General features: G+C 43.1%; 1 protein-coding gene across 1 annotated transcript; it reads right to left on the reverse strand.

Moving 5' to 3' along the window:
* Nucleotides 1–420: 420 nt before the first annotated feature.
* Nucleotides 421–18691, reverse strand: abhd8b (abhydrolase domain containing 8b). Its single transcript, XM_014123573.2, has 5 exons — nucleotides 17809–18691; nucleotides 10996–11790; nucleotides 9238–9408; nucleotides 3630–3846; nucleotides 421–3483 (listed from the first exon to the last, which is right to left on the reverse strand). Exons 2-5 carry the CDS (start codon nucleotides 11781–11783, stop codon nucleotides 3253–3255), a joined length of 1407 nt encoding a protein of 468 aa, XP_013979048.1. The 5' UTR covers nucleotides 11784–11790; nucleotides 17809–18691; the 3' UTR covers nucleotides 421–3252.
* Between the last annotated feature and the right edge of the window lie 158 nt (nucleotides 18692–18849).

Below are 18849 nucleotides of genomic sequence, written 5' to 3' on the forward strand. Positions count from 1 at the left end.
AGATTTACTGCGGCGTGCTGAGCGTTGGTTGTAAGTCACGCTGGACAACAGTATCTGCTAACTGACAGAGCAAATATGTAAACTGGCGCAAACCTGGTAGCCTAAGCCATTTAAACCACTTCGTTCTATAGATTTGCTAGTGAATTTAATGGTATAAGCTTTGATTCCTAACGTGGACATCTATGTGATGTAACTGTATTAGGGTGGTGGATAAACCCAGTGTTTCTTCAAACTGCAATACTCCGGCTAGACACAAGGTGCCGCCCAAGTACAGGACACTTCCTTGGATGAGTAGACAGCATCCACTTGTCAGCTTTCCACGGTATGTACCGATTGTAGCTTGAAACTGCATGTGATTCTAACAGAGAAAATATATTTGTAACACACCTGGCTTTAAAAACATTTAAAATTATTGCATGGTATAATATTCCTCATGTTTTATTTTTGGTGAACTGAACATTCTTCCAGCACTTCATTTCTGAAATCAATATCAAAGGCGAACACATTTAAGACGCTGAAGGGCACAAATGTGATACTGATAGTTGACACAGATTCAGAACCATTCATATTTAAAATTCTAAGTGATATTCCATTGAGAACATGAGCTAAACCCATTTGACTAGCGAGAACTCAATTCTCAATTTGATTAATTCACTCCTATTCACTCATTTTTTCAGCATCAATACCTATATAAGCATCATTATTTGCTTGTAAAAGTTGCATATTGTGTCAAAAGTATACTCACGGCCCTGTTAAGTGTTATGTTTTCAAAATGCATATTGTTGTTTGTGGGTGACCTACTGACCACAGGAGGTTGGTGGCACCTTAATTGGGGAGGACGGGCTCGTGGTAATACCTGGAGCGGAATCAGTGGAACGGTATTAAATACAACAAACACATGGTTTCCATGGTTTCCAGGTGTTTGATGCCATTCCATTTGCTCTGTTCCAGCCATTATTATAAGCCGTCCTCCCCTCAGCAGCCTCCACTGCTACTGACGTTTCCATAACCAACAGTAACAGAGGGCTTTACACGGCTACATCACAGGAATCGACAAACGGAAACGGGATAGTGATCGTTTTGAAGTGACTGGACTGTTGTAGTGATAAGACCAGAGTTAAACCAAATAGTTTCAGTAACAGTCTTATTGGACGGGAGATCAACCTGACACCGCCTGTCCTGTGGAATACAGGTGAAGGGCATCATTCAGAGGAGGTTGGTGGCACCTTAATTGGGGAGGACGGGCTCTTGGTAATGGATAGAGCGGAATTGGTGGAATGGTATTAAACACATGGCTTCCATTTGTTTTATGCCATTCCATTTGCCGTCATCCCCTCAGCAGCCTCCACTGGTGTACACCTAGCTAAAGAGTAAGGGGTTAATTCAATCCGTAGCGCTGAAGATCCGTGCTGTGGCTCAACTTAAATTGAAAGGTCATTTCCAATTGAACCGACATATGCAGCATATACCATGAATGCGGGAACATTGCCTTTAAACTTCTAGAGCGCTGTAGTGCGGATCATCAGTGCTAGGGATTGATTCTATACAGTATTTAATACACTGTTATTCAACACAGTCTTTGTGACACTTATCAGACACAACGGGATGCTAGTTACACGACAGAGAGAACTTGCTATGTGGCACTGAAGAATTCTCAGACTGTAAGCAATTTTTGGTGTAGCAATATCATTTTCAGAGATTATATCACTTCTACCTGGAAAACAGGCAAACGATCATAATTATTTAGCATAGTTTTGGTGAGAAATATAACGCTAGGATTCAGTACAATTCTCCTTCTTAAAAGGGGTCCAAAACACACATCTGTCCTCTGTGTGTTTCCTAGGTAACCTGCAGCCAATAGGAAACATATTTGTTTCCCCATAAAATACACAAGGAGACTTTGTAGGACAGTCAAACATTGGTCTTTCTCCGGTCCCTCAAAGTTGTTACTCTGCATCTTTAGATAAAGCATAACATAGTTAGCTTGTCTGCTGTAATCATTCTGACAGGGAAGTGCTTTTAAATACTGTATGAATGCTGCATAAATATAATGTAGTAGGCTAGTTCTCAAAAAGCAGCATTGATCGTCATACATAATATTTAACCCCCATGTGCAAAAGTACTGTAAGGAAACAGAAGTTAGTTCTGGGGTTTCTGTCTTGCTCGTCACAACCATTGGATACCCGTTGGCGTGAGTAGTATAAGGGCTAGATTCAGATCAGTTCTGCCTGTCGGAGGTGTAACTGCGTTGGAGCTGTCGAATCAGCAAGCGGCTCCTGGCGTTATACCTATCGCGGACATTGCCATTGGATGTGCCGAGTTGGATTAGTAATAACCCCATGCAGCCTTGTTACAAGTTGGAACACTGGAATGTGCTGTAATCTACACCTCTAAGGCTGATAGAAATCCTCATTGTTTTTATTACTTCTGAACCTCCTAATGCAGGGGGATTTAAGAACGGGTTTGGTTTTGTGACAATGACGACAAGAGCAGCTGCTCACAGATTTGACAGTTCCAACGCAGACACCTCTGATATCGCCTAAACAAAAACAATGAAACAGCTATGGAGCAATTGTCAGTTATCGCCGGTTAAGGCTGGAACTGACTGAATCTGGGCCTAACAAGCAGTCTTCTTGGCTAGTTCTTTTCCTGTGTCAGTTGATCCCATCGAATAAAGTATTTTTCCCTCTCTGATCTACCCATGCTCTGACATTTCCACGTGGTTGGGCAACTGACAAGCCATCACAGGGGACTGAGTCTAGACCTGTGTCCTGGTACCACAAAGCAGCAACACACAAAACCAATACCATTACCAGATTCACCATGACCATCCTCTCCAACTCAGCACCTCTTCAGAGCTTCAAAAAAATGTTCTCTCCCACCTGTCTCCAGTCCCAGCCAGGGACCAGTTAATCAGAACAGGACCAGGAACAATACAATAGACCTCCCCCTGTTGTCCTCATATACGTCACTCTGTCCGTCCATACCTGCCAGCCCTCCTGTCCTTCCTGTCTGTTGTGGCTCAGACCTAGACCAAAAATGGGCCTGTCTGACCCTGTGTGCGGTGTTCTACCTCCTCAAATCCCACCTCAAACCTGCTCAGACCAGTTTAAACCAGCCCAGATCAGTTCAAACCAGCTCCCTGCACCTTAGGAGACATAGCCTAGCACAACCAGCAATGGTCGGCAGTACACACCACTGTCTGTGTCCGCTTTGACTGGAGTCAATACCACACATCCATCCCCCTCTGGGTTACTTGGTCTTGGCTTTGCTTTCTGGTGTTGCTCCTCCGTTGGATGCAGTGGGGATCTTGGCAGTTTCAGGTCTCTTGGTGGCGTTTTCGGGGCGGGGTTTAGATTTGGGCGGGGAGTCAGGCTCCCAGAGGAAGAACTCGTGCAGGAGGGTGTTGACACTCTCGGGACACTCCATCATCACCATGTGACTGCCTTCGTTGATTATCTTCAGGAAGGCCAGTAACAGGATCTGAGCGGAGGCAGGGAGGTTAGATTAGGTTCAGGTTTTATGTTTTAAAGCTAGGCTTAGAGTTAGGTTTAAAGTTAGGTTTAAAGCTAGGCTCAGAGTTAGGTTTAAAGGTAGGGTTAGAGTTGGCGTTAAGGTTTCCCACTCACCTCCGCCATGCGTTGATCTTCCTCTATGGGAACAAACTTGTCGTACATGCCGTGCACCAGCAGGATGGGCACTGGGATCTCTGCATGATAAACCTCGTCGCCCTCTGGCCAGTACTGACCACTCATCATGGCACGCAGCACGAAGGAGGACACGTTGAAAGCATTGTTGTCTTTCAACAGCTGCTTCTCCTTCGCACCCTGACGGGCAAACCCAGCCCTGACGCAGAGGAGAGGAGCATAAGAAATCATACTTGAACAACATACAGTAGACTGAAAGCTTTTTGTACAGAAGTTTGACTGTATTGAAGTAGGCCTGGGAGCAGAGGAGGCTCCTCAGAGGAGGATGGGGAGGACCATCCTACTTGGTAAATGTCATTTAAAAAAGTTATCCTTTTCAGATAAAACTTTACAAAATATATGTCAACAAATAACTGATTAAAACACACTGTTTTGCAATGGTCTACAGTAGCCTCAACAGCACTCTGTAGGGTAGCACCATGGTGTAGCTGGAGGACAGCTAGTTTCCCCTCTACATTGACTTCAATACAAAACCATGGTTCTCACCCCTATCCATAGACTTACACAGTAATTATGACAACGTTCATCCTCCAACCTATCAGAGCTTGTGCAGTATGAACTGACATGTTGTCCATCCAATCAAAGGATCAGAGAATGATTTGGTACTGAAAGTATAAGCTACAGCTAGCTAGCACTTCGAAAGACAATAGTTGAACAGTTTTGAACAAATACATTTTGAGAGAGAGAGAGAGAGAGATGTTTTTGTATTTTTTCTTCTTCTGAGTTTACCTTTCACTTCCCTTTTGCCCTTTTGGTGGATCCCCTGTAAACAGTTCAGAAAATGCAAAAATTCAAATCTATAGTTGACTTCTGGAAAAACTCAAAAGGGGGTAAAAACAAGTGGAGAGGGGAACTGTTTACAGGGGATCCACCAAAAGGGCAAAAGGGAAGTGAAAGGTAAACTCAGAAGAAGAAAAAATACAAATACAAGCTAGCTAATGCAGCTAATTTAGCCTACTCAACAACCTGACTCAAACAGAGTGGAATGCTATTTATGTTAGCTAGCTGGCTAAGGCTATCCAACACTGCAAGTCAAGGTAAGCTTTCCGTTTTAGAAAAGTATTGCCACCGGGGTAAGTGCTTGCTGTACACTGTACTGCGTGATTGTACACATGGATTGGATTGTGGGTTTACTAATGCATCAGGTCTAGTTTTCGCCTAAAATGACATACCCAAATCTAACTGCCTGTAACTCAGGCCCTGAAGCAAGGATATGCATATTATTGGTACCATTTGAAAGGAAACACTTTGAAGTTTGTGGAAATGTGAAAGGAATGTAGGAGAATATAACACAATAGATCAGGTAAAAGATAATATACAACTTTTTTTTTGTACCATCATTTTTGAAATGCAAGGGAAAGGCCATAATGTATTATTCCAGCCCAGCTGCAATTTTGGCCACTAGATGGCAGCAGTGCATGTGCAAATTTTAGACTGATCCAATGAACCATTTCATTTCTGTTCAAAATGTTGTATCAAGACTGCCCAAATGTGCCTAATTTGTTTATTAATAACTTTTCATATTCAAAACTGTGCACTCTCCTCAAACAATAGCATGGTATTATTTCACTGTAATAGCTACTGTAAATTGGACAGAGCAGTTAGATTAACAAGAATTTAAGCTTTCTGCCAATATCTGATATGTCTATGTCCTGGGAAATGTTCTTGTTACTTACAACCTCATGCTAATCGCATTAGCCAATGTTAGCTCAACCATCCCGTGGAAGGGACACCGATCCCGAATTAACTATAACGTTAACATGGTGACAACAATGTAGCGGTTAGCCAGAGCTGCCAACTCTCACGCATTTGACCCTCTTCACATGCTACACCTCTTATATACACTACATGACCAAAAGTATATGGACACCTGCTTGTCAAACATGTCATTACATAATCATGGGCATTAATATGGAGTTGGTCCCCCCTTTGCTGCTTCAACAGCCTCCACTAGCTGTTGGAATATTGCTGATGAGACTTGCTTCCATTCAGCCATAAGAGCATTAGTGAGGTCAGGCACCGATTTTGGGCGATTAGGCCTGACTCGAAGTCGACGTTCCAATTGATCCCAAAGGTGTTCGATGGGGTTGAGGTCAGGGCTCTGTGCAGGCCAGTCAAGTTCTTCCACGACAATCTCAACAAACTATTTCTGTACAGACCTCGCCTTGTGCACGGAGGCATTGTCAAGCTGAAACTGGAAAGGGCCTTCCCCAAACTGGTGCCACAAAGTTGGAAGCACAGAATTGTCTAGAATGTCATTGTATGCTGTAGCGAACTAAGGGGGCCTAGCCCGAACCATGAAAAATAGCCCCAAATCATTATTCCTCCTCCACTAAATTTTACAGTTGCCACTATGCATTCGGGCAGGTAGTGTTCTCATGGCATCCGCCAAACCCAGAATCATCTGTCGGACTACCAGATGGTGAAGCGTGATTTATCAATCCAGAGAACGCGTTTCCACTGTTTCAGAGTCCAATGGCTGCGATCTTTACACAATTCCAGCCAACGCTAGATTGCGCATGGTGATCTTAGGGTTGAGTGCGGCTGTTCGGCGCCATGGAAACAGTTCTTGTGCTGACATTGCTTCCAGAGGCAGTTTAGAACTCGGTAGTGAGTGTTGCAACCAAGGACAGATCATTTTTTTACACGGCCCCGTTCTGTGATTTTGTGTGGCCTACCACTTCGCAGCTGAGCCGTTGTTGATCCTAGAGGTTTCCACTACACAATAACAGCACTTACAGTAGATTGCGGCAGCTCTAGCAGGGCAGAAATGTGAGCACTTCAGTAAGGCCATTCTACTGCCAACGTTTGTCTATGGAGAATGCATGGCTGTGTGCTCGATTTTTATACACCTGTCAGCAACGGGTGTGGCTGAAATAGCTGAATCCACTAATTTGAAGATGTGTCCAAATACTTTTGTATATATAGTTTATCTCCTGCATAGAAAAGTGCTGCTTTCATTTTTCTTATAAGTCAGTGCGTTAACTTTTTAACTGTGCTGACTCCAAGTTGTTTTGAAATCGGAGCGCCTGAGCCTGCAATGTAACATCACGAGTGGAACTGCTTTCATTGTCCTGTCTTGTCACAGCACTGTGAACCGCAGCACATTGAAGCATATGATAGGTCTAGTTATGTAAGGAATCAAGTGGATTGGATGCTCATTTAAATAAATAAAAAAAACACTCCTTTAAAATGCTGAAAGGAGAGAGAATGTTCTCCGCTGAGTTTATACAACTGTAAAAAGAGCAGCATGGTAGAGCTGTTTTATGTACAATGTTATCAACAAAATGAGGTTGCTGCTAGTCCCGTCCCTATTGCAGAATGCAGCCCTTTGACAGCATGTACTAAAGTGGATTTCATCATCTCTTGCATTGGTCTCCTCGTTTGGTGATTGGCATTTAGACTGTGACAACGAAAAGGCAGCAGACAGACCTACAGTATGTTTTAGCATGGAGGTTTGGTCGGGTTACCTGATGTGTAACTATGAAAATGATTTTTCCAAACAGGTTGTGAACCCAAAAGTGTTTAATTCTAGGGGGGGGGGGGGGGGGCAATAAATATTTAAAACATTTGGTTTAGGGGCAGATTTATGTCATCTTGTCTAAAGAAGATTTTATTATCTATTTACTTTATTTAGTCTGATCAGTGTAATTCCCATCCTTAATAATTTACTTTATTTAGTCTGATCAGTGGAATCGCCATCCTTAATAATGGCCTACAAGAACACTACTGGTAATCCACTTCTTCCCAATTTTGCCAGTATAATCACATATTGAAATATGATATGCCTACTTGTGTCGTTGAAAATGAATTATATGAGGCTATGTATTTTTGCAGCTGTTCATGAACAGTTTTGAATCAGTCATACAAATAAGCATTTTTTACATTTTAGTATTGTGCAAATGCTAGGAAGAGATGGTAGGGGGGGCTCACAACTCATAAACACATCACATTTTGATCACAAGATGATGGCAAACGATCTCCAACTAGTAGTCATAAACCACCTGAATATTGATCTACAACTAGTAGTCATAAACCACCTGAATATTGATCTCCAACTAGTAGACATAAACCACCTGAATATTGATCTCCAACTAGTAGACATAAACCACCTGAATATTGATCTCCAACTAGTAGACATAAACCACCTGAATATTGATCTCCAACTAGTAGACATAAACCACCTGAATATTGATCTCCAACTAGTAGACATAAACCACCTGAATATTGATCTCCAACTAGTAGACATAAACCACCTGAATATTGATCTCCAACTAGTAGACATAAACCACCTGAATATTGATCTCCAACTAGTAGACATAAACCACCTGAATATTGATCTCCAACTAGTAGACATAAACCACCTGAATATTGATCTCCAACTAGTAGTCATAAACCACCTGAATATTGATCTACAACTAGTAGACATAAACCACCTGAATATTGATCTCCAACTAGTAGACATAAACCACCTGAATATTGATCTCCAACTAGTAGACATAAACCACCTGAATATTGATCTCCAACTAGTAGTCATAAACCACCTGAATATTGATCTCCAACTAGTAGTCATAAACCACCTGAATATTGATCTCCAACTAGTAGACATAAACCACCTGAATATTGATCTACAACTAGTAGGTAGAAACCACCTGAATATTGATCTCCAACTAGTAGTGGATATGGTATGACGGTTTGGATGGAGAGGTTTTTGCGCCTGATCACAGACAATTGTTATATTGTGTACTGAAGTCCACAAGCGAAGGGAAAAGGTGAGCGTGTGGATGTGATTATGCTGTATGTGGTTGCTATGAACGTGGACTGTGTGTGATCAGGGGTGTATTCATTCCGCAGATTCATTATTTTATTTTTTTTACCCCTTTTTCATGGTATCCAATTGGTAATTACAGTCTTGTCCCATCACTGCAACTCCCATACGGCACTGCGCCCGGCCTGCCACAGAAGTCGCTAGTGCGCGATGGGACAAGACCATCCCTGCCGGCCAAACCCTCCCCTAACCCAGACGACGCTGGGCCAATTGTGCGCTGCCCCATGGGTATCCCGGTGCGACAGAGCCTGGACTCGAACCAGGATCTCTAGTGGCACAGCTAGCACTGTGATGCAGTGCCTTAGACCACTGCGCCACTGGGGAGGCCATTCCGCAGATTCTGTAGCAAAAAAAATCTTCAAAGGAATGAAATGGGGAGGGACCTAACTGAATCATTTTATTTGCAAATCGTTTTGCAACTGTTTGGACTAAAGATTACACCCCAGATCAGCTAGATGAAGGCAAAAGTGTGCAAGGTGGTATTGAATGCGTCACTGTCTGTCACCTTTAATTGCTACAATTTGTCTCTCGACCTGTGCACCTACGTTATAAACTTTCATTTGTAGGCTAGGTTAAAGCAACCTCATGATGTGTATATGGCAAAAAGTATCATTGAGCTGGGTGAATGGAATATGAATGGCTGGGAGGGAAGGGGCACACACACGCACACGCACACACACACACAAACACACTGTTTGTTACTTGAGGAAGCTCCAGGCCAGGCAGGGGGACAGGCAGTGCAGCACACAGGTGGGCAAGTTGAAGATGGAACAGAGGCTGGGCTCCAGCGCTGTGGGACCTCCTCCGTTTATCATCACAACCTTGTGGACCTGGTCTGGGTACTCATGGGCCAGGAACGTACAGAACGACACACTACAGACAGAGACAGAGACAGAGACAGAGACAGAGAGAAAGAGAGAGAGAGAGCGAGAAAGAGTAATCAGATATCAGCCTGGGAGATCAAAAGACAGAGGTCCATTATGTAGTGTTCCTTATGTGGCGTTCCTTATGTAGTGTTCATTATCTGGCATTCATTATGTAGTGTTCCTTATGTGGCGTTCATTATGTGGCGTTCATTATGTGGCGTTCATTATGTAGCATTCCTTATGTAGTGTTCATTATCTGGAATTCATTATCTGGCATTCATTATGTAGTGTTCATTATGTAGTGTTCCTTATGTAGCGTTCCTTATCTGGCGTTCATTATCTGGCGTTCCTTATGTAGTGTTCATTATCTGGCGTTCCTTATGTGGCGTTCCTTACGTGGCGTTCATTACGTGGCGTTCATTACGTGGCGTTCATTATGTGGCGTTCATTATCTGGCGTTCATTATCCGGCGTTCCTTATGTGGCGTTCATTATGTAGTGCTCATTATGTAGTGTTCCTTATCTGGCATTCATTATCTGGCGTTCCTTATCTGGCGTTCATTATGTAGCGTTCCTTATGTAGTGTTCATTATCTGGCATTCATTATGTCGTGTTCCTTATGTGGCGTTCCTTATGTGGCGTTCCTTATGTGGCGTTCCTTATGTGGCGTTCATTATGTGGCGTTCATTATGTGGCGTTCCTTATCTGGCGTTCATTATGTGGCGTTCATTATGTGGCGTTCATTATCTGGCGTTCATTATGTGGCGTTCCTTATGTGGCGTTCCTTATGTGGCGTTCCTTATGTGGCGTTCCTTACGTGGCGTTCATTACGTGGCGTTCATTATCTGGCGTTCATTATCTGGCGTTCATTATCCGGCGTTCCTTATGTGGCGTTCATTATGTAGTGCTCATTATGTAGTGTTCCTTATCTGGCATTCATTATCTGGCGTTCATTATCTGGCATTCATTATGTCGTGTTCCTTATGTGGCGTTCCTTATGTGGCGTTCCTTATGTGGCGTTCCTTATGTGGCGTTCATTATGTGGCGTTCCTTATCTGGCGTTCCTTATCTGGCGTTCCTTATGTGGCGTTCATTATGTGGCGTTCATTATCTGGCGTTCATTATCTGGCGTTCATTATGTAGCGTTCCTTATGTAGTGTTCATTATCTGGCATTCATTATGTAGTGCTCATTATGTAGTGTTCCTTATCTGGCATTCATTATCTGGCGTTCATTATCTGGCGTTCATTATCTGGCGTTCATTATGTAGTGTTCATTATCTGGCATTCATTATGTAGTGCTCATTATGTAGTGTTCCTTATCTGGCGTTCATTATGTAGCGTTCCTTATGTAGTGTTCATTATCTGGCATTCATTATGTAGTGCTCATTATGTAGTGTTCATTATCTGGCGTACATTATGTCGTGTTCATTATGTGGCGTTCATTATGTGGCATTCATTATGTAGTGTTCATTTTGAAGTGTTCATTATCTGGCATTCATTATGTAGTGTTCATTATGTAGTGTTCATTATCTGGCATTCATTATGTAGTGTTCCTTATGTAGTGTCTGTAGCTAACACACTTCAGTCTTCTCACCCATAGGAGTGTCCAATGAGGATGTTCCTCTTCCGTGCGTATCTCTTAAAGATGGCCCTCATGTCCTCAGCCAGGGCGTAGAACGTGTACGCTGCCGCGATCTGAGGTGCCGAGCTCGCCCCGTGACCCGCCAGGTCAGGCGCGATGACCTCATAGCCCAGACGGGAGAAGAAGTCCAGCTGGCTGCCCCAGATGTCGAGGGAACCGCCCACGCCGTGCACGAAGAACACTGCCACGTCTGCGTGTGTCCCCTTACATGACGTGATCGTCCTCTCGCTGTCAATCACCACTGTGCGTTTGGGCTTCCGCCGGCGCTTCCGGGGCTGCTGGGTCAGATCTGGGGCTGATCCGAGGGTCGGGGCTGGAGATGTCGCCGCTCCCCCTGTTCCAACCACTGACCCTGTCTTGTCCGCTTTAGGGTCAGCGGTGGGAGTTGGATTGGACGATGGGTCTGCGAGCTCCACCTCCACGGTACAGTTGGGTTGTGCGTCTCCGTTCTGAGCATGTAACAGCTCCTGTCTCGCCGCGTCGCCCAGGTCCTCTATCAGTAGCTGCCCATTACGGTACACTGTGATCTTCCTCTTACGGTGGACCCTTCCCCCCGGCCCCCTGGGCTCGTCCACCACCTCCCGCTCCGGGATGATGTGTCGGACCCTCAAGACACGACCCGGTTTGACCTCCACGAACTCGTAGCCGTCGGCGGGTTCCGAGGTTTCTATGGGAACCACGACGTTGGCCGACTTCCCTGTCAGGCAGCAGAGGAGGCCGTCCATTAACGTGGTCAACATGGCTGCCCTTGGAGGGAAACACACACCGACACACGCATGCACAGACACACACACAGACAAAACACACATAAACATCTATTGCATATGACTCATGAGGGTAGTAATAATGTCTGCTGTTTTACTACACACACACACACACACACACACACACACACACACACACACACACACACACACACACACACACGCACACAAACCCACTCACAGCATGCACACACAAACACACGCTAGTAGGATAATCCCTATTCTAAAGCCTTCAGAGGCAAGGTTAGTTTAAGTACCACAGAATAATGAACACACAATCTCTCAGCGATGGAAGAGTGACTACGTACGTTAAAAACAACGTTAAACGTTAAACGTTAAAAAACAAATATCTGTGTCTGATTTATATGCATTTATGTGCCTTAAAGCTAGCAAAACAAGTTAGTGTGGTAGCCTTCTGTTGCCTATCACTACACAAGGGGCTATCAACAGGGATGTAGCTGTAGCGCCCCCTGGCTGTGGAGTTGTAGTAACAAAGGTGCCTTAAAGCTTGTCAATCTTCCTTCAGACGTGGCTTATTATAGGCTCTTATATGAAGCTTCTTCCTCTAGCAGGGCCTTATGGGTATTCATAGAAAAGGACAGGAATAGCCCATGGCTGAGTTAAAGCCGGCTACAGTGTGACAATGGGTACACTCGGTGTCTTCCAGAATCATTTTCGGGCTGTTAGAATCGGATTATGGAAAAAGTTTTTGGGGGAGTGGGACTACTCTGAATGAAGTGAAAATGACATGCATTCACACATGCACGTCACGTACGTATCGTTTATTTTCACCCAACTTCTAACCTAAATCCAATGACATGGTGAAATGATTTGTTGATTTCAAGTTGAATTCACGTTAGTTGACAACTCAACCAAATATGAATCAAAACTAGATGTCTATGCCCAGTGGGTATGCTCTTTGTGCAAATACAGACTGTTCGACCTCAGCCCTACTGTGGTTGGATAAGGAGGATTATAGTAAAACATTTCGCATATCATTCCTCTCCTCTCCCCTTTGGCTTACTTCCTCTTCCCACACAGTGCTGTGTGTTTTGTGATATCTGTAGGCCTTGATGTCTGACACATCAGGTTTGAACATCCTAAATCCGGGACAAGGTTTGCTTTGCTAGCAAACGGGTCCCTGGCCTTGACTACTGTGGTGTTGCCCTCTGTTTTCTCTCAGTGTATTTTCGGAAAGGCCAGAACGTAAACACCTGTACTGTGTTTAAGACGTAATAAGTTATTATATACGAGTACATATATAATAGCTTATTATATATCTATCACAGACCATACACCTTACTGTTAATAAGTAGTCATGTCAGGTCTCATTTGAGGTAGAATATACAGTGCCTTCAGAAAGTATTCATACCCCTTGACTTATTCCACATTTTGTTGTGTTACAGCCTGAATTCAAAATGGATTATAAAAACTACCCAGTCCTTACCAATTACAAGCACACCCATAACATGATGCAGCCACCACAATGCTTGAAAATATGGAGAGTGGTACTCAGTAATGTGTTGTATTGGATTTGCCCCAAACATAACACTTTGTATTCAGGACAAAAGGCTAATTGCTTTGCCAATTTTTTTTATCCTACCACTGTCACGCCCTGATCTATTTCACCTGTCTTTGTGCTCGTCTCCACTCCCCTACTGGTGTCGCCCATCTTCCCCTTTATCACCTGTGTACTTATACCTGTGTTTTCTGTTTGTCTGTTGCCAGTTCATCTTGTTTGTCAAGATTATCAGCGTTTGTCCTGTCAGCTCCTGTCTTTTCCCAGCCTCTCTTTTTCTCTCCCTCCTGGTTTTTGACCCCTGCCTGTCCTGATGCTGAACCCACCCGCCGACCACTCTGCCTGACCCTGACTGCCGTCCTGTACCTTTGCCTCTGTTGCTGTAATAAACATTGTTACTTCGACACGGTCTGCATCTGGGTCTTACCTTATCCTGATAACCACAACCATTAAACTGTTTTAAAGTCACCATTGGCCTCATGGTGAAATCACTGTGCGGTTTTCTCCCTCTCCGGCAACTGAGTTAGGAAGGATGCCTGTATTTTTGTAGTGACTGGGTGTATTGATACACCGTCCAAAGTGTAAATAATAACTTCACCATGCTCAAAGAGATATTCAATGTCTGCTTTTTTTATTTTACCCATCTACCAATAGGTGCCCTTCTTTGCGAGGCATTGGAAAACCTCCCTGGTCTTTGTGGTTGAAACTGTATTTGAAATTCACTGGTCGACTGAGGGACCTTACAGATAATTTTATGTGTGGGGTACAGAGAGGAGGTAGTCATTCAAAAATCATGTTAAACACTATTATTGCACACAAAGTGAATCCATGCAACTTATTATTGTATTATATGTTTGTTTACTCCATGTGTAACTCTGTGTTGTTGTATGTGTCTAACTGCTTTGCTTTATCTTGGCCAGGTCGCAATTGCAAATGAGAACTTGTTCTCAACTTGCCTACCTGGTTAAATAAAGGTGAAAAAAATAATTTTTATGTGACTTGTTAAGCACATTTTTACTCCTGAACGCATTTATTCTTGCCATAACAAAGGGGTTGAATACATATTGACTCAAGACATTTCAGCTTTTACTTTGAATTAATTTGTTAAAATTTCAAAAAACATCCTTCCACTTTGACATCCTGAAGTATTGTGTATAGGCCAGTGATTAGTTTTTTGTTTCAATTTAATCCATTTTCAAATCATCATCAAAAAAGACTGTAACACATTTTTCCCCCAATAAGTCAAAGGGGTGTGAATACTTTCTGAAGGCACTGTAGATTAACATAGCGTCCTCCTGCCTAAAAGACCACCTCCTTTTCCTAGCAGTCTCCCTCAGTCTCCCTCAGAGTTCATAATAAGTGGGGATAGAGAAACTATGGCTTTAATATTATTCAGAATTCCAGTGGCGCCTGAAACCCCCTCAGATATGTCTCGTCACAAAACTCTGAATGACAAAAATCACTGAGTGGGACCTCTTACATTAATCCCACAAACTGCAACCGTGGGCTGTTTTGTGGCTTGGCACAGATTTTGTTTTGAAATCACTCCTACTCCTACGCTGTGGATCTGTTCCCGATTTAATTCATTTTGCTGATGTTGACATCATTCATGTGGTCTTATCTGAATTATACACTTACAGCAATGAGTGTTCAGAGAAATTGCCACCCACTGTCTTGGCCAATAATGCTGTTATTGATGATGTACCCAGCATAACATGCATGAAACTGCCCACAAATAGCAAAAATCACACATTCTTATCGTACACATTCAAATCATCCCACTGTCTACCCACTGAGGAACAAGAGCGAACACTTTTTGGTAACTCCAGGCAATTTCCTTCCGAGTCAGGAATTGGGTCAAAATCGCAGTTTGGTCTATGAGTGATATGCTAATGTTGTCACCCCTACAAATTGGCCAGTAATATCTGCAAGGTTAGCAGTAGCGACACACAGCATTCCTGCCAATGGCGTTGTTAAGACAGTGTTACATAAGCACAGACCAAAGGGTAGTCATCCCTGTGTAGGGATTGGTGCCCACGAAAGCCCATACATCATCAGATGGATTAGATGTCACTATGGCCTCAGAGTGTTGACAGTCTCAGGCCTGCTAAGGGTCAACAAACATGAACAACAATCCCTCTTCTTCTAAGAGGTGTGACTTCAGGCTTTCCTTCTGTTCTGTAAGATGCATTGTATTTCTGTACAGCAACGTTGGCATTCTTGATATCAAGGTGTTGATAGATCCAACTTCTGAGGATGCTGTCGCGTTCACGTGCTATTTGGAACTTAGAAATTTCCGACTTGCTAAATGGTTGTAGTTATAGACAGGCCGCGTTCAACCAGTTAGCAAGTGGCAAATTTCTGAGTTTCCTAGTTCTGACTGGCACGTGAACGTATACTCAGAAGTTGGATCTATCAACATCTTGTTATCAAGGATGCCACTTTTATTGTACAGAAATACCATGCATCTAGAACAGAAGCATGCCTGTGTAGGAGCATACTTCCTTTAGTAGCCAGGGAAGAACCAGCCTTTCAACGCTCTTCACCACTAAAAGGTTAAAGCTACAGGGCAGTAGTCATTGTTGCAGGAAGGGTTGCTCTTTTTAGGTACTGGGCTTATGGTGGACAATTTCCATATTATTGGGATGGAATGTTCTGCCAGAGACCGGTTAAAGAGCTCACAGAAAACACCTGCCAGTTGCTTATGGCACACATTCTTTATTTTATTTCACCTTTAATTAACCAGGTAGGCCAGTTGAGAACAAGTTCTCATTTACAACTGCCACCTGGCCAAGATAACGCAAAGCAGCGCGACAAAAACAACAACACAGAGTTACACATTAAGTAGGTGAACGCTGATGTTGTCTGGCCCAGGTGCTTTTCTTTGTTTTGTCCTTTTAAACATAGCTTCACCATCTTTTGGTTGCAGCTGGACAATTGTGTAACAGTGTGAGACATGTTAGATAGGTCAGAGATCAGCTTTTCCCTTTCAATTGCAAAGTCATGTTGGTCAAATCTACAATAAAAACTTAAGATTCTCTGCAGGTCAACACAGTCTTTTCTGGGGGGGGGGAGAAGGGGACAGTTTGGGTGTTATTAAGGGCTGCCAGTGTTTTCACACCCCTCGAAGCATCTTTACAATCCTGAAAGAGCCTTTCCTTCTTCTCCTTGTACACTCTTATAGCCTGTTTCATCTGCATTTTTAATTTGGATTGAATTAGTTTACCCTCAACCTTGTTGCCAGTGGTAAATGCTATATTCTTTTCATTTAAAGTTGTTTTCAGGTCCTTTGTGATCCAGGGTTTGTTGTTAGAAAATAAATGTACAGTTTTGGAAGGAACAATCATCTCCTCACAGAAATGAATACAGTCAGTGATAGCTTCAGTGGCCTCCTCAAGGCTCGCTCCCTCTGTGAACACACTCCTGCCTGCAGAGTCAAAGCAGCCCGCCGGCAGAGTCAAAGCAGCCCTGTAAGGTCTCACTGGTATCATTGTCCCATTTTCTGACCACTTTCTTAACCACACCTTGTAGTTTGGTACAATAGACTAGTATTAAATAAGATGCTAAAATCTGGTGTTCAGGCTGTAAATTCATGTATATCGTAAGCAATAGGTTCTGTACTAAACCAGAGGCGAGGCCAAGTTGACCAACCAAGAGAGAAGTCTATTTGGTACTAAAAACACACTAATTTATAAATGCTGCTGAGAATTTGTTCCTTGTCCTCCAATGGACTGGTGTCAGCTGGAGGGTCCAATCAAAACAAAGCAACACTTCACTTGACCTATCGCTGGTTGACATCTTCAAAATAATCTATAGGATAGGAGCTTTGTCTTGAAAACAAATCATCAAAAAATGTAGGTCATAAAACCAATCAAACACAGTTGGTGTGACATTAAACACAAAAGACACCCTAAAGGTAGCCTGGAACATTATTTTCATGACTATGTATTCATTATCTAGTTATATAATTATTATAAAAAATTACATTAAATATTTAGCATCCAAGCTTATTTTGAAAACCTCAACCAGGAATGTACAATATCATCTCAGTAAATACCATGCAATAGGGGTGTGCAAAGAACAATGAATGTCTTTACTACTATTCAATGTTCTAGGACTCCATTCCATAAAATGGAAAACAACCGAGCGTGCGCAGACTGCGCACTGCCGGTCTGAATGGGGAACTGAACGAGCGTCTGATGCGACAAATACACAGCGAATGCCAGCATGTTTATCAGCTTTTGTTCACCAGAGACATTAGATCAGCCATGGCACTTTACACACGTCATATCACATCCCATTTTGGTATTTGATTTATGCTAATTAAATTCTGAGAATGTGTTACACAACTGGTTTAGCAGATCTGCCAATTTCCACGGAGCGTGTTCCTTCTTAATCTTCTGTTGACACAACATGCCATCATAATCATACAGCAAGCTTCAGACCCATACATTCTTATTTCTCAATAACGAAGACTCTTACCTTATTTTTGTCGACGTCCACAGGGGTACAATTATTAGACAATACGCTTCTTTCTCGTATACTGCGTCTTCGAAACAGGAGCTCTATAATCTGTTGCAGCCAATCCAATAAACTAATCTAATTTGAGTCTGCAGCACTGTTCTCAACATTCTCACCCGCTAGTTTACATGGCTACTACAATTTAAAAGAAAAGCGCGTTTATCAATTCCATTGCATCTTGAACGTGGACGCATAGTAGACGCGCACGCCAGGTGTCTACATGTGCAAGTTTTTATCTATAAAGCGCACAGTTCACGTTTGTCCAACTGTTCCATACCCTCGTCCTGTATCCGCATTATGGAGCTGCCCCCTACCGCTTGATTGACGTGCGAGAGAACCAGCTCTAGACACAACAGTGCCACCACCAGCGGACCAATAACACGTAGCCCCCGTTGCTACTAACGAGAGAAAATCTTTAATACATATTGGAATATGCAGCATACTTTGCGAGCAGAACTCTTCCAAAATATACCCCTGCAAAACGCATATAATTAAGTGTAGGTCTAACATCAATTTCTAGGTCATATTCTCCCTACAGCGCTGCACTGTGAATGAACCAGCCCAGCTGTCTCCATGGAGATGGCACCCTATACACGATACATTGGGAACAGTGTGTGCCACTTTGTTCACCTCCTAGCTGACACACAGCTGATACAGGGGTAAACAGTCCCTGATAAACAGTCCCTGATAAACAGTCCCTGAAAAGTACAATTTCAGTCAAAACTGCTTAGTTGTTTCCATTTACACTGGAACACGTGAAATTCTAAATGATAAAGCCAATCAATCCCATTGGTTTCAAACAAGTGTATAGGGAAAATGCTACATGTTTCCATAATCATAATACCACCCTTCTTCCTCTCTCCTCATCCTCCTCTAGCTGACAACGGTGGCTGATGCAGTTGCTATTGGGTTTGTTGCTAAGGAACAGTTACCAGGGGATCCAGATGCCAGAGAGGCAAGACCAGGCAGACTCCCATAAACCAGCCGTCACTCAGAGACAGA

The sequence above is a fragment of the Salmo salar genome, chromosome ssa10, assembly GCF_905237065.1.
Source record: "Salmo salar chromosome ssa10, Ssal_v3.1, whole genome shotgun sequence".
Taxonomy (NCBI): Eukaryota; Metazoa; Chordata; class Actinopteri; order Salmoniformes; family Salmonidae; genus Salmo; species Salmo salar.